The 23,695-nt window shown below is 58.4% G+C and overlaps 1 protein-coding gene across 16 annotated transcripts in view; it reads right to left on the minus strand.

The window, feature by feature from the left end:
• Window positions 1-23,695, minus strand: part of MAPK8IP3 (mitogen-activated protein kinase 8 interacting protein 3) — a 48,040-nt gene that overhangs the window by 1,625 nt on the left and 22,720 nt on the right. For 8 of the 16 annotated variants that reach the window (XM_019713077.3, XM_019713069.3, XM_019713076.3 and 5 more), the window contains 26 exons: window positions 19,926-20,172; window positions 19,037-19,139; window positions 18,670-18,788; window positions 11,478-11,489; window positions 10,531-10,548; window positions 9,156-9,213; window positions 8,692-8,844; window positions 7,646-7,727; window positions 6,199-6,329; window positions 5,596-5,652; window positions 5,345-5,515; window positions 4,426-4,552; window positions 4,173-4,268; window positions 3,882-4,040; window positions 3,096-3,261; window positions 2,650-2,832; window positions 2,370-2,559; window positions 2,155-2,274; window positions 1,997-2,077; window positions 1,843-1,910; window positions 1,570-1,718; window positions 1,001-1,172; window positions 811-924; window positions 576-614; window positions 240-419; window positions 2-151 (listed from right to left, as the gene is read on the minus strand). In XM_019713077.3, the coding sequence (XP_019568636.2) occupies window positions 2-151; window positions 240-419; window positions 576-614; window positions 811-924; window positions 1,001-1,172; window positions 1,570-1,718; window positions 1,843-1,910; window positions 1,997-2,077; window positions 2,155-2,274; window positions 2,370-2,559; window positions 2,650-2,832; window positions 3,096-3,261; window positions 3,882-4,040; window positions 4,173-4,268; window positions 4,426-4,552; window positions 5,345-5,515; window positions 5,596-5,652; window positions 6,199-6,329; window positions 7,646-7,727; window positions 8,692-8,844; window positions 9,156-9,213; window positions 10,531-10,548; window positions 11,478-11,489; window positions 18,670-18,788; window positions 19,037-19,139; window positions 19,926-20,172 (3,145 nt within the window). Of the gene's footprint in view, window position 1; window positions 152-239; window positions 420-575; window positions 615-810; window positions 925-1,000; window positions 1,173-1,569; window positions 1,719-1,842; window positions 1,911-1,996; window positions 2,078-2,154; window positions 2,275-2,369; window positions 2,560-2,649; window positions 2,833-3,095; window positions 3,262-3,881; window positions 4,041-4,172; window positions 4,269-4,425; window positions 4,553-5,344; window positions 5,516-5,595; window positions 5,653-6,198; window positions 6,330-7,645; window positions 7,728-8,691; window positions 8,845-9,155; window positions 9,214-10,530; window positions 10,549-11,477; window positions 11,490-18,669; window positions 18,789-19,036; window positions 19,140-19,925; window positions 20,173-22,298; window positions 22,420-23,695 lie in introns of those variants that run through there. The other 8 variants (XM_019713073.3, XM_019713078.3, XM_019713072.3 and 5 more) reach the window with 4 other exon arrangements.

The following is a 23,695-nucleotide window of genomic DNA, read 5'->3' on the forward strand; positions in this document are numbered from 1 at the left end:
CCTATGCGGAAGTCAATGTAGCCCTCCCCGCCGCTCAGAACCAGCACGTTCTTCAGCTTCTGGCTTTCTGGGTCTGACGCAGCGGCGGCGGGCCCAGGGCTCTCGGATGGGCTGTCCAGCACGCTGCCATTGAGAGTGGCCAACACGTTCCCTGTCATGGGTACAGGGACCTTAGCAGGGCAGCCAGAGAACCCTGAAGGGAGGACACAGCTGCTGCCCTGCAGGACCCAGCCCCTTACCTGGCACCGAGACAAAGAACTTGACGGCGTCACGGTGCCCGTGGAAACAGAGCTGGGCCTGGGCCATGGAGCAGTAGGGGATGAAGCTGCTGGCTGATTTGTCGCTGCTGTCATCACCATACACGTGGATGACGCCCCCTGGGCGGGCCCCCTCCCCAGATGTGGGGGATGTCTTATTGGCTGGGGAGAGAGAGACCCAGAAGGGCTGAGCCCACCTTGAGGGTGGAGGGTAGGAGAGTGCCCGCTGGTGGGGCGTTGCTGGGGCCCATGACTTGGGGCAGGCATCTCCGGCGGGGGGCTTCCTTCTGAGAGCAGGAGGCGGGCATCTGCACTTACCTCGGAGCCCCAGGAGCTGGCCTCGGTGCAGGACCACGGCTGAGGGAGGCGAGAGGCAGAGCACAGAGGGGAGAGGAGAGACGCGGTTACAGAAGGGGCAGGTTGAGGGTGGCTGCGGCCAGGGCAGCCCGCCTCCTCCTGAGTGTGGCCTGGCAGAGCACACCCGCCCCGGAACCCTGCCACACGCCCTTTCGCAGCTGCCATCACCATCTCTGCAGATGCCTGGGTCACTCACTCTCGGTCAGTGGGATGGAGATGACGACGCCGTTACCGGTGCCGACCCACAGGCGATTGCCCGCGATGAGCAGGGCGGTAATGCGCACGAAGGAGAAGCCCAGCTTGCCTGTGCCTGGGGGAGGGGGCGGCGAGGTCAGTGCCACCTGCTGGCCCCCCGCCCCCCCAGGCTCAGCCCCGCGCAGTCTCACCCAGCATCTTGCTGACATAGGGCTCGATGTCCACGTCCTGCAGGTGCTGGTGGGTGTGGGCGTGGTACAGCCGCAGCGTGGAGTCCAAGCGGATGGACACCCACACGCCATCGCCGATCCATGCCAGCTGCCGCACCTGGCTCTCCCGCCGTGGGTGGGCATCAAATGACTTCTGCCGGGTAACAGGAGCCCATTAGGGGGGGCAGGGGAGAGGTGCGGAACCCGCCACAGCCCATGCTTGGTTCTGATTTGCTCCCAAGGGCCCAGGCTCCTAGGGGAGCTCCAGCAACTCGCCCCCCATCCTAGGCCCACATCCGGGCCTCTGAGGGTAGGTAGGTGGAGCCCACACTGACTTATTTCAGTGTGAGGCAGCAGATGGGCTCCAGACAGATTGGCACTCACAACCCAGCGGGCCTCTGCTTGCCTGTGACCTTGGACAAATGAGTCACTTCCCGAGTGTGGTTGCTTTGACCCCATAAAGCCCCCGCCACCTATTAGAAGGTGTGTCGGGAGCCAGGCCCGCAGCAGAGCCCCTTTCCCTCCCCGGAGCCCCTGCCGCCAGCACTCGCCTCGATCTGCATTGTCTTGGGCTGGATGACGTGCACCTTGTTCTTGTAGCCGCACCAGACGCGGTCGTACACGACGGCCATGCAGCGGATGGAGTGGTGCGGGTGGCCCAGGTCCATCAGGTGGTAGTTGCTCAGGTCCCACTGGCCGTCTACAGAGAGCCCACCACACCTGCTCAGGCCCGGCCGGGGCCCCAGCTGCTTACAGTGAGGCTGGTTCACAGCCCGCCAGGACCATCAGATGCCGCCCGCCTGCCCACTGCTGCCAGGCCTCACCTTCGCCTCGGTGGAAGATGGCCAGAGTCCCGTCGGCCAGAGCCACCAGCACTCGTCCTTTCACGTGCCTGGAATGGGAAAGTGGTGAGCCAGGCTCAGGCTAGGCCGTGCTCGGTCCTTCCCGACGCCCGGCCCTCAGCTGGGGGTCACGTACACCAGGCTCAGCACGGAGTCCTTCAGCTTGATGGAGTGCAGACACTTCTTCCAGTTGGCCACGGCTGAGTGCACGTACAGCCTGCAGGAGGAGGCCGAGGTGGGCAGGGGGCTCGCCCAGGGGGCCCTCCCCCACCCCTGCCCCAGGGCCCCACCTACCAGCCATTCTGGGCTCCCAGCCACATGGTGGGTGCGGCGCTGCTGCTGGTCCCCTCAGGGTCTCCGCTGGGCTCCGGCTCGGGCTGCACACCACTTGAGTCGGCCTCTGGCCCATTCTCACTGCAGAGAGGATGCTGGCACCATGGAAGCCCGTCCCCACCCACCTCTGCCAGCCTCCTCTCCCCTCCATCTCTGCCCCATCTGAGAGAGCCCACCTGCCAGGCTGGGTACTGGGGGGCGGGGCAGGGGCCGGGTCGGTGAAGACGTGCTCCGTGAGGGGCCCGGGCCGCACCGCAGCTGCCTCTGCCTCACTGGGCCCAGAGTCAGGCACCTCCGTGGCCTCTGTGGCCTCCTCCGTGGACTGAGATGGGTTGACCTTCCCATTGGCGACCGCAGCCACCTCCCCTGTGGAAGGGAGGGGTGAGCTTGGCTGGGCAGGGGGAGGAACAAGGGGGCAGAGAGAAGGCGGCTCCCAGGCTACGGCCCGGGACTCACCCTGGCCCTTGTCCAGCACTGGGGTGTCCCCTCGCGAGGAGCAGTTGCTCCGTGGCACATTGCAGCGCGTGGCACAGCCCACCAGGGTGATGCCGGCCAGCACGCCGTCTGCACCAGAGGCCTCGGGATTCACGTCGCTGTCCAGGAAGATCTCCCCCGGAGGGTAGTCGCTGTCGCTGGCCGCTGTGGGGAGTCACAGCCCCGTCACCCCACACTGAGGAGTCACTACTGCACTCAGCACTCATGGCCCATGGGGGTGGGGGAGGAGATAGGGGCTGCCTGCTGACGTCCCCCCCTTCGAATCGGGTGTCTTATCGAGCCCCTCCTTGGACACGCACCCACTGGCTCCCGTGTGCGCACAGTGTGTCCCAGGGGACAGGTGCCACTCTGCAGGCCTCCTCCTCGTCCACCCTCCCGGGCACCGGCTCAGGCCCGGCAGCACTCACCGGGGATGCTGGAGACGCACAGGACGTGGGCATTGCAGACGGTGAACTGGTCCACGACGGTGCCGGGCTGGTTGGCATCAATGATGACCACTTTGCTGGTGGTCAGGGTGCTGGTGAGGATCCACACCCGGCTGGAGGTGGCATCGGTCTCGGAGAGCTCCTTTGCCTGTCAGAGCACGGGGGACAAGGCCGGCGCCCGAGCGTGGGTGGGGTCCTGGAGTCGTTAGGACCCAGCCTTGCCCTACATGCCTATCCTCCCCGTAGCCAGGAGGGCGAGCACTCAGAACTGTACTTTGCATCTAGATCGCAGCACACGCTGTCTCACGTACGCAGGAGAAGACCGTGGGCTCCGAGCCATTAAGTCACGGCCCCCAAATCAAGCTGGGGCATAAAATGACCTTTGAACTGCAAGTGTGAGGCGCTTCCTGCTGCCCTCCTTGCTCAGCCCCTTCCACTGCTCCGCTACAGGCAGTGAAATGTGTCCCGTACAGGAGAGAGGCCCCCGGGGACCTGCCTGCTGAGTGTTGGCCCCGCTCAGCTTCCCTGCCCGCCACAACTGCTGGCTCCTGGGTGCTGGGCTACAGGACCAGGGGCAGCTCAGGCCCGGGCCTGCCCTAGGGAGGGGCAGGGAGCCTTAGATGAGCCCAGTCTTGGGGCACTGTCCCCAGCTCTCCTCTGTTTCTGGCACTGGGCACAGCCTGAGCACGCAGACGGCCGCAGACTGGCTTTGCCCGGCCATCAGATACTTCAAGGAGAGGCAGCCCTGGCCCCGCCCGCCACTCTGACCTTCTTCTTCTCCGGGGACGTGTGGTTGCTCTTGGCCTCTCCTTCCACTTCCCGGTCACAGGTCAGAGGGTCGCAGCCTGGTGCCGGCTTGACTCCATTACCAGAGTGGTCCTCGCTCGGTTTCCACCCACTCAAGTTGACACCCGCGGCACACCACAGCTGAGAGGACAGAGGCGTGAGGGCTGCGAACATGTGACAGGGCCATCCCCAAATTCCCAAACCCGCGGGACTCGGCTGCTGGGTGTGGTCCTCTCCCTGCCTCTCCCCCTATCCTGCCAGGCCCGGGCTCACCTTCATGGTCGGGTCCTTCTCCACCAGAGGGCGGCAGTACACGGGGACAGGCACGTTCTTCATCCGGTTGTCCTCTTGGCCCCCATTGGGACTCAGCTGCAACCACAGGCAGAGGTGCCGTGGGCACGAGGCCTGGGGCGGCTCAGGCGCGTGGACAGCGGTTCAGCTCCCCGTCCCTCCACAACTGGGGCTCAGGCTGTGGCCCCGCCCTGTACGCCCCCCCTCCCCGCACGCGCAGTGCGCCCCGCAGCACCTGCTTGTACTTGGCCGGCAGGCTCCAGCCGCAGGCCTGCAGCCGCCCGTCGTCGTTGCGCACGTGCTCGCGCACCTGGCGGTACTGCTCCCGCTTCTGCTCCCGCCTGGCGGAGGAGGTGCAGTCGCTGGGCGGGGGGAACCATAGGGTACACTCAGTGTTTGGTGATCCGAGGTCCCACAGGCCTGCATGCAGGGAGCACCCGAGGCCCCGGGAGCTCTCCCTCCTGGACCTGTCCTGTCTTTTCCTGGCTCCTGCCCCAGTTGGGTGCCCATCTGATGCGAGGGTGGCTCTCCCCAGCACTGGGCTTGGAGACCACACCCAGCACCTGCCCACGTCCAGCTGGCCGTCCTGCTGTCCCCGTCACTAAGGGCCAGTGCACCTTCCCTCCCCCTCAGCCTTCCCAGGGAAATGTCCACAATCTCTGACACAAGGCACAGAATTCTCCACTTCTACCCTGGAACCCTGGAACCTAATTCTTGGTTTCAGAATGAAGGAAAACACAAAGTTACAAACAGAAACGTATTCCCCAGGAGGAAACCCAACCCTGCAGGGAAGCTTCCTGTCAGCTCCAAGAATCCTTGCAGGGCCCCGGTGTGAAGACCAGGCTGGGGAAGGGCCTGAACCGGCTGCTGACAGCAGTGAGGGCCAAACCCCATGGGACTAAGAGGAGGGACCCTGGGGGACGCAGAGGGACAACCAATGCTCCCCCCAGGGGTGGAGGGGTGCACAGTGTGTACTGGAGGGGTCACGAGCCCTGATGCCTCGGCCAGGGTCCTTCCACTGGGAGGACGGACCCCATCCCATAGCACAGGCCCAGAGCAGCCAGGCGAGGCAGGTCCTGCTTCAGCACCCCTGGGCCATGGCTTCCCCCTGTGCTGGCCAAGGGGGAGGCGCAGAAGGGGGGTGGGACACTCACTCGTCAGGGAAGAACTCCAGGGGTCGGCTGCCCCCCGAGATCTGGCACAGGGCGTGGCTTCGGCGCTGGCTGAAGCCAGCTGTGGTGGGTGACTTGTAATGAATGTTCACCGAGGGGTAGGACCGCTTGGCTGGAGGGGGGCTGGATGAGGAGCTGAAGAGGCGGCTGAAGCTGCCAGCAGAGCACAGGAGGTGAGGGTGGGCCCAGGATAGGCCCTCTCACCCCCTTCCCAGCCCAGTGCCCAGACTCACAACTGCCAGATGGTAGACTTCTTTTTCTCCTGGACAGACGGGTGCTCCCGGGATGCTCTATACAGGACGGACAAGGAAGGGGCCCAGCTAGGCCACTGCCCAGCCTGACACCCCTCACACCCCGCCTGACCGCGCCCACCTCACTAGGCCCCACCCACTGCCCAATCTGACCACACCCATGGGCAAGACCCGCTCTGCCCAATCCAACTATGTCCCATTCTTGCTAGGCCCCCTCTCACCTCCCTTGCTGGGTATCCTCGCACTGGACACACTTGGAATGGAGCATCAGAGAAGAGGGAATCCTGGGCAAGTCAGTCAGAGCTTCCCAGAGGGGTCCTGGCTCACCAGCCCCCATGTGCCCCAGCCCTACGCTAGCCCAGTGGGCGTCTCCTTGCCAGGTCAGGGCTGCAGCAGTCCCAGCTCCCCTGACTTCCTGCAGGCTCCACCAGGGAAGCCCAGCACCCTTCTAATTCTCCCAGAAGAGAGGGAGGTGGGGTTGAGGTCAGCCTCAATCCCATCAACGGGACCTCCTTATAGCGACCGTGGCTCACACGTGGAGATGGGAGTGAGTCTCTGGGACCCTGCGGGCGGCTCGGGACCCACCTGATCATTTCGGTCCACCGCACAGCCTCCTGGAGCTCCATCAGCCGCTCCTTGTACTGGTTGCGCTCCATGAGCACACGGGCCATCTCCACCCGGGTGAAGCGGCGGCGCTGTGCCATGGGGATCTTGTCCTGCAGGGCACAGGCGCTGCTGTTCAGCCAGCGAGGGGCCGGCTGGCAGGTCAGTCTGGTGCCCTCAGAGGCCAGGTCACACCACGGGTGTGAGCCAATCCAAGTGTGGATGCCCAGAGACCCTCAAGCAAACGGGTGGGGAGGGCATGGCAGGGGGACAAGAGACATGGGAGTCTACCTGCCGACAGGGCCACCTTCTTTCCAGGAGGTCACAGGATACACTTGAGGGACACAGCAGTGACTCTCCTACAAGGCCCTGGACACTGGGTCCAACCCCAGTGCCTCTGGTCAACACTAACAGGTGGGACTGGTCCAAGGTGGAACCACAGGAAGAGGTTCTAGGGAAGATCCTGCAAGCAGGATGTGGGGTCACCACGTCCAAGCTGGATGCTGGAGGTTTGGGGGGATCTGAGAGGGGTCTGCTGTTGGTGATTCTGTGGCAGGACCACGTCTAGTCTGCGAAGCTGTGCCCCAGGCACCACAGGCTGGCACAGGGCCAAGGGGCCCACGAGGAGCTGCCAGGTGAGTAAGGGTCTGCACCCTCCCCATGTGGCCTCCGCCACATGCAGCCCAGGCCCCACACAAGCAGGCAGGGACCCCAAACAGGCCCCTCCTCCGTACACCACGTGGGTGGGGCCTGGGGGAGCTCCACAATTCACCTGCAGCTTTGTGTCTCTCTTAGAGTATTTGGAGTGAGGGGCTGCACAGGATGGGCAAAAGGTACAGCTACTGTTTCGCGAGTGCCTGCTGTGGGGGCTGCATCCCGATGCAAGCGTCGTATGACTCCGACAATAACAGCTAATGAGTAGTGAGTGATGTCCAAAGCTCACCTGGGGTGAAGACCTGTGCCTGCCTACGCCCCGCACCCCCCCCACACACACACACACAGCAGAGGGGTTGACCTTCCTCAGAACATTCCATGCGCCTTGGTGGGGAGATGAGGGCAGAGGAGCAGTCCGAGGGCCTCACAGGGCCTCAGCTACTCAAGCGGTTCTGTCTGGGACAGTGGTGATGGACACTGTTTCCTCTGCCTTGCTCTGCAGTTTGGAGCATACGGGGCGGCAGCTGCGCCGCGTAGGTGGGGAGACCCTGCTCGTGACCGTGCAAAATGCGTCCACTAGGACCTGGGGCTGAGGGGGCTGGTTTGGATTTCACTACATCCCGGGTTTGGGGAGCATGCTGCTGGGGATACTGTCATACAGGTGGGGTGAAGGGGGGCCCAGAGGCCAGAGGAATGAATACATCCCTCATAGCCCACCGCACTCTCCCCCCAACCCACCCCATCCCGTGCCCCACAGGTTAATAGTGAAATATACCAATTCTGTACAGAGATAGCTGCTTCCATCCTCCCCCTCTTCTTTGGGTTCACGGCGGGCGATGATGGCCTCCGACTTCACTCTGCAGCCAAAAGGAAGCCAGGCAGGGCTGAGGGCCGGCCTGCTGGGCACCTGCCCAGAGACGGTTCCACCTCTCAGCCAGACTCAGTGCTTTCACCTCTGGTTCTAGGCCCCGAGCCTCCCTGCCAGTGCCCTGGGGAGGGGTGGCCCTGCACCCCTGCTCACAGATGCCCTGACGCCTAGACAACTGTCCTGGCTGCTCCGGCCAAGGGACAGGACTTCCCTTCAGCAGTCAAGTGCTGCTGGGAAGACAGAGCCAGCTACAGTCCCAGGCACGGGAGCGCCACCTTCAGGTCTGGCTTCCTCTCCCACAAACCAGGCACAAGGGCCACCTGCCTGGGGCTCTCCTCTCACACCTCCCCATTCCCACCAGGGGAGAAGGGGTGAGGATCTGCAGAGAAAAGCTATAGAGAAGCGTAGACTGCTGGGGAGGAGACCCCAGAGCTTCCCAGCTGGGCTGCATGGCTGAACCTTGGCTGTTCAGGGGCTGGGGAGCAGAGGGGAGTGCGGAGTACGGCGGGCAGCCAGCACTCAATCCTCCCCTCCCTCCTCCTGGATAAACACAATGGTGTGAGAAGAGCAGGAAGGCCCAGCTCAGCCACCACGGAAAGGGCACCAAAGACAGGACAGCCATCCCTCTTGAGGGATTCCAGAGAGGAAAGGGGCGGGGCCTGCAACAGCACAGTAGCTGGGTGGGTGGAGTCAAACATGAGTGACAACTGAGAGAGGAGCCAGAGGCTGACAGGTGAGCACGCAAAGTAAGCCACTTTGAGAAGGAATGACCTCCCTGGGTATAGCTGGCAGAAGAGATGCCGGTGGAACACACAGAGGGGGGCGTGGCGGGGATCTGACTCCACCCCCCACACCAGATGGCCCCGCCTCCTCTAGGAGCCCCACGCTCCACACCAGCAGCCTCTGCCCCTCCCGGGAGACCCGCCCCCAGCCCCGCCCCCAGCCCCGCTCACCTCCTCAGCTCCTCCTCCAGGTCCTTGATGCGGCTCTCCAGCCTTAGTTTGGCCTGCCTGGCGGCTTCCAAATCCCCCTTCAGCACCTCCTGTTCTCCCGACAGTTGGTCCACTTTGGCGATGAGGTCGTTCTTCACCACGTTCAGGGCATTTCTTTGAAAAGGCGGAAGGACCAGAGTCCACGTGAAGCGGCATTTACATTAGGTGATGGGGGTCCCAGAGGGGTCCGCCCGCACTTATGTGTCTGAGAAGGCACATCCCGGTCCAGAACGTGGTGAAAGGTGGCGACTACGTGCCCTGGGAAAGGCAGTGACCACACCATCCCCCCCCCAGGAGGGGCGGGCTCAGCCACGTGAGTCCAGGTCGTCCCTGGGGCAGCCATCCATGCTGGGCTGACAGGGTTGTCACGGGGAGTCCCCGGGGAGCTACCTCAGGAACACGGTGCTGCAGAAGATCATTCTTACTTGGTTTCTAGAAGCTGTGAGTTCTCCAGCAGCAGATTCCCCACTTCCTTGCCCATCCCTGAAACAAAACGTACGATGCACTGTGCCTGATGCAGCCAGACGCTGATACCACCACACTGGCCTCAGAGTGACAGACAACCCGGGGGGCGGCCTACCCTGGTAGGGCTGATGCAAGGGGATAAGGACAAGGCCCGACCTGGAGGAAACCGGGCTGCAGAGGGAGGCCCAGCAGACCTGCCGGTGGGCTCTCCACCCCGCAATGCGGCCAGGGATGGACCTGTTGCGTGCAAGCCCCCGGGGGCCCCAGAATGGCCTCTGGGGGGCACACAGTAGGTCCCCACTGCCTTAATGGCCAGCAGCCCGGGGCTTACATTCTGGACCTCAGGGTTGGTTTCCCACAGCTCTCTGCCGACATGGAGTCCGTGTACCAGCAGGGCCCAGACGACACCAGCTGGAGCCAACCCTGAATCGTCTGTGCTGCCCCCTCAATCTGCCCCCTTCCCAGCATCACCTCTTCCCCCCCCCCACCTTGTGGTTTCCTGGCCTGTCATGAAACAGATCCCTTTCAGAGCTGCCCACCAGGGGAATGGAGGTTGGAGGTGTGGTGATAGGACCAGAGAAAACAGCACAAGAGGCAGAGAACCCCTGGCCAAGGAGATGGGATGGCGCCATGGCAGGCGCAGCCCTCCACCTGGGCGAGGAGCAGGATTGTGGGGTGACCTGACCTGAGGCCGTGGGCTCAGCAGAAGGCGGAAGAGAAAGTAGAAGTGTGGAGAAGGGCAGTGCTCCCTGGGGCCGGTGCCCAGAGGGGCTGCCCCAGCTCCTCTGTGACCAGGCCCCGGAGCGGACCTCACAGACAGCTCTCTGCAGGCATGGCGCGAAACCCCCCCAAAGCACCAAATCTAATCCTTTGGGATAGCCCCCAAACCCAAATCCTATTCACTTCCCTCCACGGTCAAACGCAACCGTGAGGCAATAGACGTGCGGTGTGCTCAGCTAGGGCTCCGCCTGTCCCCATTCTCGCCTCTTGGCCTCACACGGGGCCTGCCTCCCCCTTGGATGGGACGCAGCAGGCACCAGGCTCACCCAGACGGGCTCCGGGATGCATCCAGGGGCTGGCCGGCCCTGAGCTTATGGGGGCTCAGAGAGGCTAGGGCTGTCCCTGCTCAGCTCCCCACGGGTCTGCTCTGAGGGAGGCTACTGGGGAGGCTGGCGGAGGTCCCCACCCCCCAACCCGGCCCGAAAGCCCTGCTGACCCCACCACTGCCCGAACCCCAAACCAAGTAGACAGCTCACGAAGCATGAGAAGGTGTCGGGGAGACACGGGCAGCCCGACACGGGACAAACACATACGGAATCAGGGCCGTGGCCTTACCAAAAAAATCATCGCGCACTATGGGAGCGGTCCCGGTCCCACGGGAGATGGGCAACCAGGGTGGGAGGAAGGAGCAGGAGACAGCAAGGAAGAGAAAACAAGCGCGTTAAGCCCGTGTGGACAGCAGCTGAGATTCTTTTAAGGCTACTTCTCGCTGGGGTTAGGGGTGGACACAGGAGCAGGATGGGAGGGAGCCAGCTACGCCTTCTGGAAAGTTTATCGTTGGGTTGTGCAGATCACCAGGCCCAGAGCACTGGCGCTGAGGTGGAAGGACAAGGCAGAGAACCGACATCGTACATCACAGCCCTGGGGGTGAGGGGTGGGGTAAGGACGGGAGAAGTCTCTGCAGGGAGGGAGAGCTGTGCCCGGGACCTGGGACTGAGTGTCTCTGGACACTGGAGGCTGCACTTGGGGGGGGGGGCGGGGCCTCAGAGCCTCCTGAGGCAAGACGAGAGAGGAGGAGCCCGGCCTACCTGCCCTATGGGGAGAGGACCCCCGAGTTGTACTTGGTGGGGGCCTCACGGGACCCTGACTTCTAAAGTGCACCTGACAGAGGGGAGACACTGCAGAACTAGGCCTGCAGGCCTTGTCCAGGTAACTGTGCTATGTTTCGAAGGGCTTCACAGAGCCTTACAAAACGGCCCTGGGGGATTCTCAGCCTTTCAGAAGATGGGGTCAGGGCACAGCTCCTCCCTCAGATGTCAAGGTCACTGTCAGTGGGCTAGGGGAGCAAACCCAAATAAGCTTCCGAGCAGTAGCAGGCTGGTGAGCAAAAGCACATGTGCCTTAGTGGCCTGGAACGGAATCAGGAGGGGGCAGGCTGCACAGCCAGCGGTGACTAGAGTGTGACAGCAGCAGGGAGTGTCCCTGGACCATCACTCCACTCCACCTAGACTCCACTGTGGGGAAGAGGGGGCCCCAAACAGACAGACAGGAGCGATACACACCTGAGAACTCCCCTGGGGCCATGTCCAGCGAAGCACAAAAAGACGGGGAAAGGAAGTGACAAAGGTCAATTGGTGACTGAAACCAACAAAATAAAGAAATTCTTATTAAAGAAAAAGCAACAATGATCAGCCATTTCCATGTTGAAGGGCAGGAGAGAGTATAAGCAGATGTCACAAGGCATGTGGGTGACAAATCCCACTGGGGGCAGAAACCCTGAAGGAAAAGGAAGGCCAGAGCAGAATGGCCCTCAGGCCCTGGGGGGCCTAGAGCGCCCAGCCCACCGGGGTGGGTGTGGGAATCTAACGCCTGCTCACTCCCGCTCTATTTCCATTCTCCTCCCATCAGGAGGGCCAGCCCTCGACAGGATGGTTAAGGTCTGTAAAGATAAGTGTGTGTGTATGTGTGTGTGTGTGTGTGTGTGTGTGTGTGCGCTTGCACATGAGTGGGGTGTGGTGGTGCCAAGGGCGTCTGGTCACAAAAGTGCCCCTCAGAGTGAATGAGGGCCCCCTGACTAGCCCAGGTCTTTTGGGAAGGGCACGCAGCCTCAGGTGAGGGGTGACCAGAACACAGGGCCCCACTGTGTGGGGAGGAAAACAAGAGAGCAGAGGTAGGGGCTGGCGCGCGTGGGGCTGGCGTGTGCCATCCTCAGTGGGTTCAGACAGCTCTCTGCTACCCAGCTGAAAATTTGATGAGACAATACCGTCCCACCTGGTTCATTTCACGCAGAAAGGAAATGGTATAAAGTCACTTGACTTAAACGACAAAATACATAAATTGTTGTAGGAATACAAATAAAGACGTGCACCAATTCAAAAGCGCCCTCTCTCTCCTCTTCTTCCTGGGGCAACCACTGTTAACACCTGAAATTCTTCCTCACACCTCCTTCTAGATAAACATCAGCTTTTAAAAACCAAAATCACAAGCACACATCTCCCTGGGCAACTTGCTTAGTTCCACCAACACTCGCACAGAACCCTGCCCGTGGAAGACCCACAATCACGCTGAATGCTTTGTCGTATTTCTGTATAGGACTGGCCCATCGTTTACTACAGCACCTATTCCTTTAGCAGATATTTAGGGCATTTTCGGTTTTGCACGATCACGTAGGACGCAACAGTGCACAGCCTCACGTGCAGGCAAGGTGACCCTGTTCGAGAACTTGTGGTCCAGCCACTACCCCACATTGCCAGTGGCGTTCCACCGGACGACACAAATCACCTTCCACCAGTGGGGTGAAACACAGCCTGCTTTGTTTTTGTCAATCTTTTTAGGAAAAAGATTTCTCTCTATTTTCTCTTCATTTTCTTCTGTATTATTCCTGAAATTGAGCATCTTTTCATAGGTCTGTTGCTTATCTTCTGTGAATTTCCTATTTTATCATCTGCCCATTTTCTGTCGTGCTTGACTTCTTCCACTTTTAATGATGGAATCATATACATATATTCTTTTTTTTTTTTTTTTTTTTAAAGATTTTTATTGGGGAAGGGGAACAGGACTTTATTGGGGAACAGTGTGCACTTTCAGGACTTTTCTCCAAGTCAAGTTGCCGTCCCTTCAATCTTAGTTGTGGAGGGTTCTGTTCAGCTTCAAGTTGTTGTTCTTTCAGTCTTAGTTGTGGAGGGCGCAGCTCAGTTCCAGGTCCAGTTGCCGTTGCTAGTTGCAGGGGGCACAGCCCACCATCCCTTGCGGGAGTCAAACCGGCAACCTTGTGGTTGAGAGGACGCACTCCAACCAACTGAGCCATCCGGGAGGCAGCTCAGCTCAAGGTGCCATGTTCAATCTTAGTTGCAGGGGGCAGAGCCCACCATCCCTTGTGGGACTCGAGGAATTGAACTGGCAACCATGTGGTTGAGAGCCCACTGGCCCATGTGGGAATCGAACCGGCAGCCTTTGGAGTTAGGAGCGTGGAGCTCTAACCGCCGGAGCCACCGGGCCGGCCCTATATTCTTAATTTTCATGTAGTCACACCTGTCACCATGTTCCTCTATGGCTATGGCTATGCAGAGACCCAGATTATGAAGACGTTCTCCAATGCTCTTCCAGCTTTATAACCCTTGTATTTCTATGTTAAGATCTCGAATCCACCTCGATATTACTTTTGTGTATAGTGTGAAGTTGGGATCAAACTTCAGTTTTCTCCAAGTGGCTGTTCAACTAATCCAACGCATAGATTGAATAATCCACTCATTTCCAATGACTTAAAATGCTGCACTTATCATATGTGATTTCCCACATGGCTCCAGGTCTGTCCTCAGCTCTCCGGCCAGGAACCCACGGAGTCACTGGTTTATCGCTGCCTCTTTCCATCATCCCCAGTTTTACGAAATGCTCTGATATCTGTAATAGCCATCCTGTCACCTTGTTCTTTCTCAAAATTTTCTGGGTTATTCTCAAGTATTTACTCTTCTGAATGACCTTCAGAATCCACTCATAAAGTTCCAGAAAAAAAACTCAACTGTGTGGGTCTTTCTACTGGTCCTGAATGAATTCTGTGATGGTATCTGACAGCTTTCTGTAGCTCAGTCTTTAGAGCTAAGAGCGGGTCATAATTCTCTATTTAGGTGAGGCCTCGTTTATGTTCTTCAATTATGTTTTCTAACTCTCTTTATAGAGGTGTGTCTATTTCTCAGGGTTATTTCTAGACATTTTCTAGGTCTGGTTATTATGTAAGAACCCCGACTCTCTTGCAGCAGAGCGGAACGACAGTCGGATCCACCTGCACAGAACTTCAGGTTCTAACTAAGAAATGCTGGGCAAGTTGTTCAGCTTCTCTGAGCTTCCGTTTTCTCATTTGTGAAAAGGAGATGTGATCTCCTTGGCACAGGCTCGTTGTTAAATTGCCTGGTAGAGTACCCGGCACCTGCTAAGTGGTCACTAAGTATTAATTCCCTTACTCCCCAGTTATATCTACATTCTAAGATGCATGTTTTCATACCTTAACATTTCTGAAATTGTAAGTGGGTTTTACAATCAATGGCATGTTCTAGTTTAATTTGCAGCAACTTTTTTTCTTCGAGATTTCTAAAATAATGGTGTATCACACAATGGGTTGTGTTGTGAATTCAACGAAATACATGTCTACCTGGGGTTCTTTTCCATCTTTCTCTGCTAAAGGAATTCATAGTCCAAATGGCAAGAGAGGCGTGGGACAGCCCATGCAGGCATTTAGAGCTTGAGGATGTCACCACCAGCCATGCCAACGGCCTGAAGAAGCACCTACTTCATTGCTTAGCCAGAGCATTAATGTGTTTCTGAAATTCTAGCATCTTTCCACTGTGAAAACTGTCACAAAACCAGGACTGACAGAGCCACCCACTGGCCCAGTCTCTTCCCCATTTAGCAGCCGCACAGGGAACCTCGGGCCAGGTACTCACTGCTTCAAAAGGTATCTCCAGAGACATGGTGATGGGGGACCAGGACTCCCGTCAGTGACATTTACTCTAGCTGAGCCACACTCTGGTGACAGGGTCCCCGCAGGCGTGGGGACTAGAGCAGACCCCAGCTCATCCCTCCGCCCTGTCAGACACAGAGCAGGCCCCCTGCATGCTCTGGATGCTCCATCAACAGGTCACAACAGCCCTTGACCTTCCTCAGGTCTCCAAGGTGGCCTGACGTGCACGTGCCTATTGTGTTCAAGGCTCTGGAGAGACACCAAAAGGCCCATCACCCCGAGAGCAGGGGCTCGTTCCAATTAGAACCACGCCGTGCTCAAGATGGTCACCACCCTGCAGTGGAGATGCTGAGTGTGCGGTGACTCGCGCTCTGTCACCATATGAGACAAGGGTTTTGGTTTCCAGATCCTCAGAACAAAGCACCATGAGGTGCACTGGGCATAGGCCTTCTCATGAAAACATCGCCCTGTGCTAGTGACCTGACCCCAGGAGATTCCGCAGACATTGTTGTCCTTCCAGGAACCTGTTACACCCAACTGAGAGTGAGCGACTCCATCCTTAGTTACCGATTCGGTCAAGGTGGTCTCCAGGTAAAATTCACTAACGTGGAGTTTCTAGTTCTCAGCTTTTTCCTCCCATCACTACATTTGGAGCGATGCCACCTGAACTGAGAGGCAACCATGACCACAGGAGGTGGCCGCGCGCTGGGCATCCAACAGCCCCTAGGGGGTGGTCACGTGGAGAGGCCCACCAGGGGGCGCTGTGCCAGCGGGCGCTGCAGGGAGAGGACAGCTCTGCCTGCGGCCATAGGTGGACATCCAGAGTCCCCGAGTAGTGAGGAGGCTGGAACCGTGAGAGGGGCCAAAAGTGCAGCAGGAGCATCGGGGACAACAGGCAAAAGTGGAAATGATCCAAATGTCCATCCGTGGATGAGTGGTACGGAAGGTGGTCCATGCAGACAATGGAACATTACTGAGCCATAAAAAAGAAAGAAATTCTGCCACCTACCACAGCTGGATGAACGGCATTATGCTAAACGAACATGGCCAGACAGGAAAAGAGGTCTACTGATATGAAATGTCCTTAACAGGCAGATGTACAGACAGGAAGTACAGGAGTGGGTGCCAGGGTGACTACTGAGTACAGGTTTCCTTTGGGGGGTAAAATGTTCTAAAGTTATGTGCTGATGATTGTATAACTCTGAATACGTTCACAGCCATTGAATTGTACACTTAAGTGGGTGAATCGAACGGTGTCAAACTTCACTCAATAAGGTTCTTTAGAAAAAAGCATAGTGGGTGGTCAGAGTCAGGGCTGCCACTCTGGGTGGGACCTGGGTTCGAATCCTGACACTGACACTTTATCTCACCCTCCCTGACCTCAGCTTGTTCACCTATAAAATGGTGACACGAACAGTCTAATGGATTAATGGTGGCCATGCACATGAAATGCTGGTGTACTTTGGAAACAGGGGCAGTGGGTTCCCTCCCCTCCCCGCCTCCCATCTCCCACCCCTCGCTGGCCAGCAGAGGGCCTCAGACTTCCTCCAGGGTTCCTGGGCTGCAGCAGGAACGCCCAGCGAGACCCCGACCTGGAGTTGCAAATGTTACCTGCTTGTGTGCTTTTCTAGGGAGGAGGCTTTTATCCATTTATCAAATTCCGCAAAGCTCAAGAGCTCATCACAACCCGCTATGTCAGACCTCAGCACACACGAGACCCTCTCGCCCGAGAGGTGCCATCCCAGGACCTGCTCTCCAGTGCCGCCCTCGGCAGGCCCTCCAAGTGAGGCCCAGGCTAAAAGGCACTCCTCTGGGGACTCAGTGTGGCGACTGTGTGACAACCTTGAGCCCAGTGCCTTCTACCTCTGCTGACGTGTGGCCTTCCCATGGCCACAGCCAGCCCGGTAGGTACAACTGCCTGACGTCACAGCCAGGCCTACTGGTGTGAGTACAAAGCCACGGGAGGCACTCTCTGGGAAAGCAATGTGTCGCTTGAGGAAAGCCCTCAAGTGTTCACACCCTTCACCCTGGGGTTCCACGTCTAGAAATCCGGAAGAAATCATCAGAGCTGTGGGCAAAGACGGAAGCCCACGAGCATCTGTGACAGCAGTATTCACACAGCAAAAATGACGACCAAGAGAAAACCGATAGGTAACCTACAGTCACACGAAGGAAACAAAGTTCAAGTATGTAGAGGAATATTAGGGGTCCAGAGAAACGGGAACGCCACCCACAAAGAAAAGGATAGGCATGAGCTGACAACCCACGTCCCCTGTGATCCATGATACCTGGGAGGGTGTCACCAAGACATAAAAACACTCATCACAGTGTGGGAGGTTCCTTTGGCTTTGACTTTCTCCTGGGTGATTTCTGATATTATTTGATTATTATAGGCATGTATCATTTTTCCAACTGGTGCTGAACACCCACATAACTATGCCCCCCTCCAAGTAAGACAACCAACTTATGAAAACAACCAAGGGGTGGCCCCAAAGCAAAGAAAGCGACAATCTGCCAGATTGAAAATGCCAGCACGACCCTTCCATGCAGGTGGGGCAACTTCCATGCAGGCGGGGCAACGTCTGCAGCCGGAAAGCAGCTGACCCACTGGAGGCAGTACTGTCCACACAGGGGGGCTGAGCAAGGAGCCCAGACCCGCTCCAAGATGCCCTCAAGTCCCTGATGGCGAAAGGTCGTCAGGAATGATCAGGGAGTGACAGCCCCACAAAGACAAGCAATAACAAATCTTCCGTGTGAGACGGCTCTGCCTGCTCGGGCAGCGGATGACAAAATATGGACCATAATGCCGCATGGAAGGCAGCCCTCAAAGACACTGGAAGCACAATCGGTAGCCCCCTGACTTGCCACATGCACAGGGGAGGCAGCTGCCCAGGGCCAGAAGCTGTTCCTCCCGAGTGATGAGGAGAGAAGCCCCTTCTTTTCTCTGAGCCAGTTCAGGGGAGCCGGGTGTGGGGTGAGGACCAACAGAACCACTGCTCCCCTGACAGCACAGCCACATGCGGCCCCTGAAGCCCACCTTGCTGGGGTGCTAAGTGGGGAGGGAGCACTGAGCTGCAGCCCCTGAGGTCCTGGAACTCTTCTCAGCAGGGCTTTGGGGACAGGCTGCTTCTCAACACTCAGACTCTGGACACGTGGTTGGGGTCAGGGGCCCCCAGGGGTTGTGGGGGGGGGACACATAGTTGGGGGCAGGAGGAACTTGAATCCCACTGAGAGAGTCTTGTGTTGAAACTTCTGACTTCCTGCCTGCCGCACCCCAGGGCCCTGGTCTGGCCTTGTAGCCATGCACGTGGCCCTCGGATACCAGCAGCCACCTGGCAAAAGCCAGGCGCTCTGCACGCCCGATGGCCATCCCGGAACTGGAGGGCGGACGAGGAGCCACCTAAACCAGGCAGCTGGCTCTGCACCCGCCTCACACCCGGGTGTGGGGAGCTCGGTGGAAACCTGTGGCACTGACCTTGCCGGGCACTTTCCTTGTGGAATGGAGGAGCTGGCCACGCCACCCTCGCCACGCGGTCCTAGCAAGTGGACTGCTCAGAGGGGGTGGGGCAAGGCTGGGGCTGAGTGCAAACAGGCATGGGTTTCTTCCTGGGTGACAAAATGTGGCACAACTCTGAGCACCCACACACCCACTGAACTATATACTGTCAGTGGCTGAATTCTACAGTGTGTGAACTATATCTCAATCAAACCGTAACAAGAAGTTCCGAGCTCACAGCTGACAGAGACTTTGCTTTCATTACAAACAAAACCCCCAGGGCGCTGGGGTCCCTTGTGTTTACCTAGTAGGTCAGCCCCTTCATCCACGTCCCCGATGACCTCAGACCCTGCAGTGGACAGCTCGTGGTACAGGGAGTCAGTGTTGATGCCAAAAGCCTTGTTGACGATCCCCTGGGTCGGGCTGCGAGGACACGTGGCGGGGAGGGCAGAGTGAGTGGGCGGCATCACAGGCCTTGTGTGGGGACTCTCCCACACCCCCCACGAGGGCTTGATGCCAACACCGCTTGTGCAGGTGCCCGCAGGGCAGGAGAGGGCCGGTCAGCGCCCCAGACGTTCTCCCGTGAGGAGAGGCTGTGGGGGCACCCTCCCCAAGGGCACCGACTCCCATGGTGAATGCCCAGCCCACTGGGCCCCCGGCCCAGTGAATACCTGTTGCCAGTGCGGTCCAGGCGGGGCTCCCGGCCCATGTCCAGCTCGGGGGTGGAGTCGATAATGTCCTGAACGTCAGACCACTCGTCACTGCTGCCCATGCCTGGGGGACACAGTGGGGCCGAGGTCAGGGGGTGCCTGGCAGTTCCCTGCATGACTGTGGGTACCCTGTGGCCCCATGGCTGGAGACCCCCGCTAGACCACCAGCAGGCAGAGAGTGTCAGGAAAGGAATCCTCCCTCACTGGCGGTGGGTGGGTGGGGGACGTCCTCGAGAACTGTGTGTCCTTCTCGTGATCTCATCTGAACACGCCAAACATCCTGACGTTTCTGTTTTTTCTCTAGTTAGGCTGTGTCTGCTGGATGACGGCGGGCTACTGTTAGAAGCTGTGTGTCCCCCAAATTCATATGTCAAAAGGCCCGACCCCCAGGACCTCAGAATGTGACTGTATTTGGAGAAAGGGGCTTTAAAGAGGTGATGAAGGTAAAACGAGGCCATGAGGATGGGCCCTGATCCCATCTGACTGTGTCTTTATAGGAAGAGGGGAGTAGGACGCATACACAGAGGGGTGACCACGTACGGACACACAGAGGAGATGGCATCGACACGCCAAGGAGAGTGGCCTCAGGAGGAACCAGCCCTGCCGACACCCTGACCTCTGACTTCTGGCCCCCGGGACGAGCAGGAAGAAACATGTGTGGTCCAAACCGCCCAGTCTGTGGTGTTTGTGATGGTGGCCCCAGAGGACTAACACATCTACCCAAACTACAATGTGTGGAGGGAGAGATCTCTCCGGGAGGCTGAGAGAGCAGTGGTGGCAGGTGGACGGGGACGGTGGCCGGGCGGCCGGGCCCCGCTCCCCAGCCCGGGGACCAGCGGGGCCGCAGTACCTATGCTGACATTACGCATCTCCTGGGTGACCTGCACCTCCATGTTACGGCTGCGGCGCTTCTCCCGAGCCCGCGTGCTGTTCTTGGCACCGGCGCCGTAGTCCCCCAGGGTCTGCAGGCTCTCATTGAGGGGTGTGACTGCGGCCGAGGGCACAGAGGACGTGGGCGTGTTGGACTTGGTGCCCGTGGTGCTGGGCGTGGCAGCCGCGGAGGACTGGCCCGACTCCGACATCTCATCGTGGGGACACTAGGGCCAAACACAGGAGGGGGGAAGCTCGTTGGGCGGGTCAGGCCCCCGCGGCTCCGGGGGAGACCGGGCAGACCGCAGAGGCATGAGGCCCCTTCGCGTGGCTTCTGTGCCACTCGGCCACCATAAAACAATGCCCCAACTGGAAGGGACAGGAGGACCCCTCCCACTGTCTCCTGTCGGGATGATTCCTCGTGGCCTAGTCACTTGGCTCATCCAGCTGCTGCCGCTGGCTTTCTGGAGGCAGCTGCCACCGTATTCGAATGGTTTGGATCGGGGCTTTTCCGCTGGCACACTCCCCGATGATGGCGCGTGTGATGGACATGACGCTACACGGATGTGGCAGGCAACCCTTTGCAGCCAGCGAGTGTTCAGAAACAAGTCGCAGCCCAGGGTGGGCAGAGGGCTCTAACGGGGCGGGGTGGAGGCCTCCTGCTCCACTGATCACTGTTCTGTGTGGCACTGGCGGGCTGTCCCACCCGCTCCTGTGTCCTGCTTCCGGCCCTGGCCACAGTCAGAGGCTGTGGAGGGGTGCACACCTCCCGGATTCTGCCCGTCGTGGCCTCCCAAACAGAGAGACACCAGAGGACTTGTAATGCTTAACCCCATGGCTCAGCTGGACCCAAGTCTGTCCTAAACATCTACTCAAATACAATCAGACTGAAATTCCACTTCCACAGAATGGGACATCCCCAAAAGATTCCAGGAGCCAAAAAAGACCAGATGATTAAAAACTGCAATCAACAACCTTAAGTAACCATAAGGATCTCATGGAGAGAACACATGCTATTTAAATAAACACCTGAAACAAACACATACTTCTCCTGTGGTCTTTCCTAATGGAACAATTGGACAATCGCAATAAAAACAGCCCCCACTCCTCTATTAAATCAATAACCCCGACTCACACCCAAGCAGGTGCCCCGGAGACTCCCGGCAGCCTGTGGGCGCAGTTCCCCTTGGCCCCCTTGGTCCCCATTTTGTGGTGCTGAGAAGGAGGATGGCCTCAGGTGGGGCTGAGGCTCCTGGGGTGGGGGTGCCGCTGAGAGGTGGCTCATGGTCCATATTCCAGTCACTCTATGGTGCTGGGTCACACGGTTTCCTCAGAATGCACACTTCAGGGGACCTTTCCAACAGAGGGGGGGCTTACGAGGGGGTGTCAGCAGGCCCTCTATATAAAGCTGGATGAATGCTGAGACCAATCCATACCCGCCTGTTACTAGGAAGGGCTGGCCTCTAGGTGACCAGGAGCCAGAGCTGGTTGGGAAGCTTCTGAGATCGGCCTTTTCCCCACCTGGCTGGTCACAGCCAGGCCCAGGGCAGGTCACTGCCTCTCCCTGGGATGGCCATTTCTGGCTTCATTTAACAGGCTGCTAAGACTTCTCCACCAGGAATTTCATACCCACATCTCCCTCTAGGCACGGGCTCTTCACCTGGGAGGCTGTGTTCCCAGGAGACGCCAGTGATGTCTTGAGACATTTGCGGTTGTCGCAGCTGGAGGGGGGGCAGTGAGTGCTCCTGGCATGGACTGGGTGGGGGCCAGAGGTACCACTCACCATCACCCAGTGCACAGATGGCCCCATGTCCCGGAATGCCCATGTCCCTTACTTTCCAGAAGCGACTCTGCCCAAACATTTCAATTTGGGTTAGGGTTCTACAGCTTAGGGCCAAATTAAGAAGGAAAAATCCTTTCTTCTTCTTAGCACCACATACACTGAAGGCCTCTGGGATGGCTCCCCAGTGCTGTCACCCACACGTCAGAGGCACCCGCTGTCCCATGGGGAGGAGGCCCTCTGCTGCCGTCCGGTCCCGTGCTGGCACTTGCGGAGACGGGTGCAGGAGACTGGATGCACAGGAACCCCAGGACGACCAGGGGAGGGGAGGTGTGGGCGTCACCCCTCACAAAACCGCACGTTTTCCAGACCGCCTTCCTCATCGGCCATGTTTCCCAGCCTGCCTGTGACTCTCCAATTTGTATCTGTGGATTTCCTGTGGGCCTCCTTGACCCTTGTAATCACTGTGGGGAACTCTGTGCCATAACCAGGCCTCCCCCAAACTCCCTTAGCTCTCCGTTATCCTATGGGCCACCACTTACCCACGGGACACGCCCCCTGGCCACCACTTACCGAAAGGAAAACCTCTCAACCTCCTAAACATCAACGTGTAGCAGTGACCTTCAAATGCAAAGAACCCACACTCTTAGCGGTCTTTCCTCACCATGAGTAGCCACAACTGTTTGGTTAAAACACTGAAAATACAGTACATAAAAACAAAAAAAAAAAACAAAACAAAACAAAAATGAAGAAATTAGAAAAACCTTAAAACCTAGAACATGAAATTAAGAGAACTTAAATGTAATTGTTTAAAAAAAATCAAAGTCAAACAAAACACACCTAAGAACTAAAACATAAAACACTATGATTTATTAAGAGGAAGACTATGTCAGACAACGTAGAAGGAGAGAGAAGAGATGTCATGAGAAACAGAGCTGGCTCAGACAGGGGCAGGAGGGGCGGCTGGAGGAGAGAGCGAGACCCCTACGGCTTTCCGAGGCTCTGTGACTTCTTTAAGAGCTTCTGGAAAACCCCTGTGCAGGCCTGCTTTGCGTGAGAGAGCGAGTGTGAACAGTAGGCTTAAATGGCCAGGCCTGGCCTGGACCACTGGGAGAGCCGGGACCCCACAGGCTTCTGCCCTTCTGCCCAGCACCCACCCATTGGCAAGACAGCCGACAACTGGCAGGTGAGCACCTGGGTGAAATGTCACAGACACCTGCTCATCTCTGGAACCAAAGCAGAAGCGTGTGGGGTCACTTTCTGACAGAGCTGACAGCTTGCAGCCACCTCCTGCAGGCAAGCTGGACACTCAGAGGTGGAGGACAGTCAGCAAGGAGCTACGTTACAGCAGGAAGGAAGTTTCTGGACGTCTGGGCCCCATGTCCACAACCCAACCCTGCCCAGAAGCTGAGGTGCTTTGTCTCCGATGGGTGTCTTCTGATGGCCTCTGTGGGAAATCCACCAGCCCCGCGTTCGCCTCCTCCACCCCCGAGGGTGGCATCCTTACCGGGCAAGGGGGCCAGTGTCCCATCCTGCCACAGCCTGCCTTCACCAGACAGGCTGACCTCCTGGACCAAAACTGTCTGCAAGTGACCGGGAGCCCTGAACGAGTGACGTGCCATGGGAGGTTCCTGCCCTTGGCTTTCTCGGGGCCCCCATTCCGGGGTACACTCTCTGGTTAGCTGTGCACACCCAGGATGTCCCTTCTCAAACTCAGACCCAGAAGCCATTCGCATGGATAGGTAGGTGAGAACAGCCCAGAGAAGAGAAGCTGCCTCCTGGCTTCTGACTCTCCGGGTTGCAGTGCAAACCTCAGACCCCAGAAGCACAGCGTACTCTGGGCTAGCGTCTGGTCTGGCCACAAGGCTCACACTTTGGGGTGTGTCTGGGGGACAGTCAGTAAGCTCAGCCCTAACAGACGGGCACATCCTAGCTGCAGAGGGGTCTAGCCTGGACTAGCAGGTAGCAAT

The sequence above is a fragment of the Rhinolophus sinicus genome, chromosome 10, assembly GCF_057876585.1.
Source record: "Rhinolophus sinicus isolate RSI-liver-muscle chromosome 10, RSI-T2T, whole genome shotgun sequence".
Lineage (NCBI taxonomy): Eukaryota > Metazoa > Chordata > Mammalia > Chiroptera > Rhinolophidae > Rhinolophus > Rhinolophus sinicus.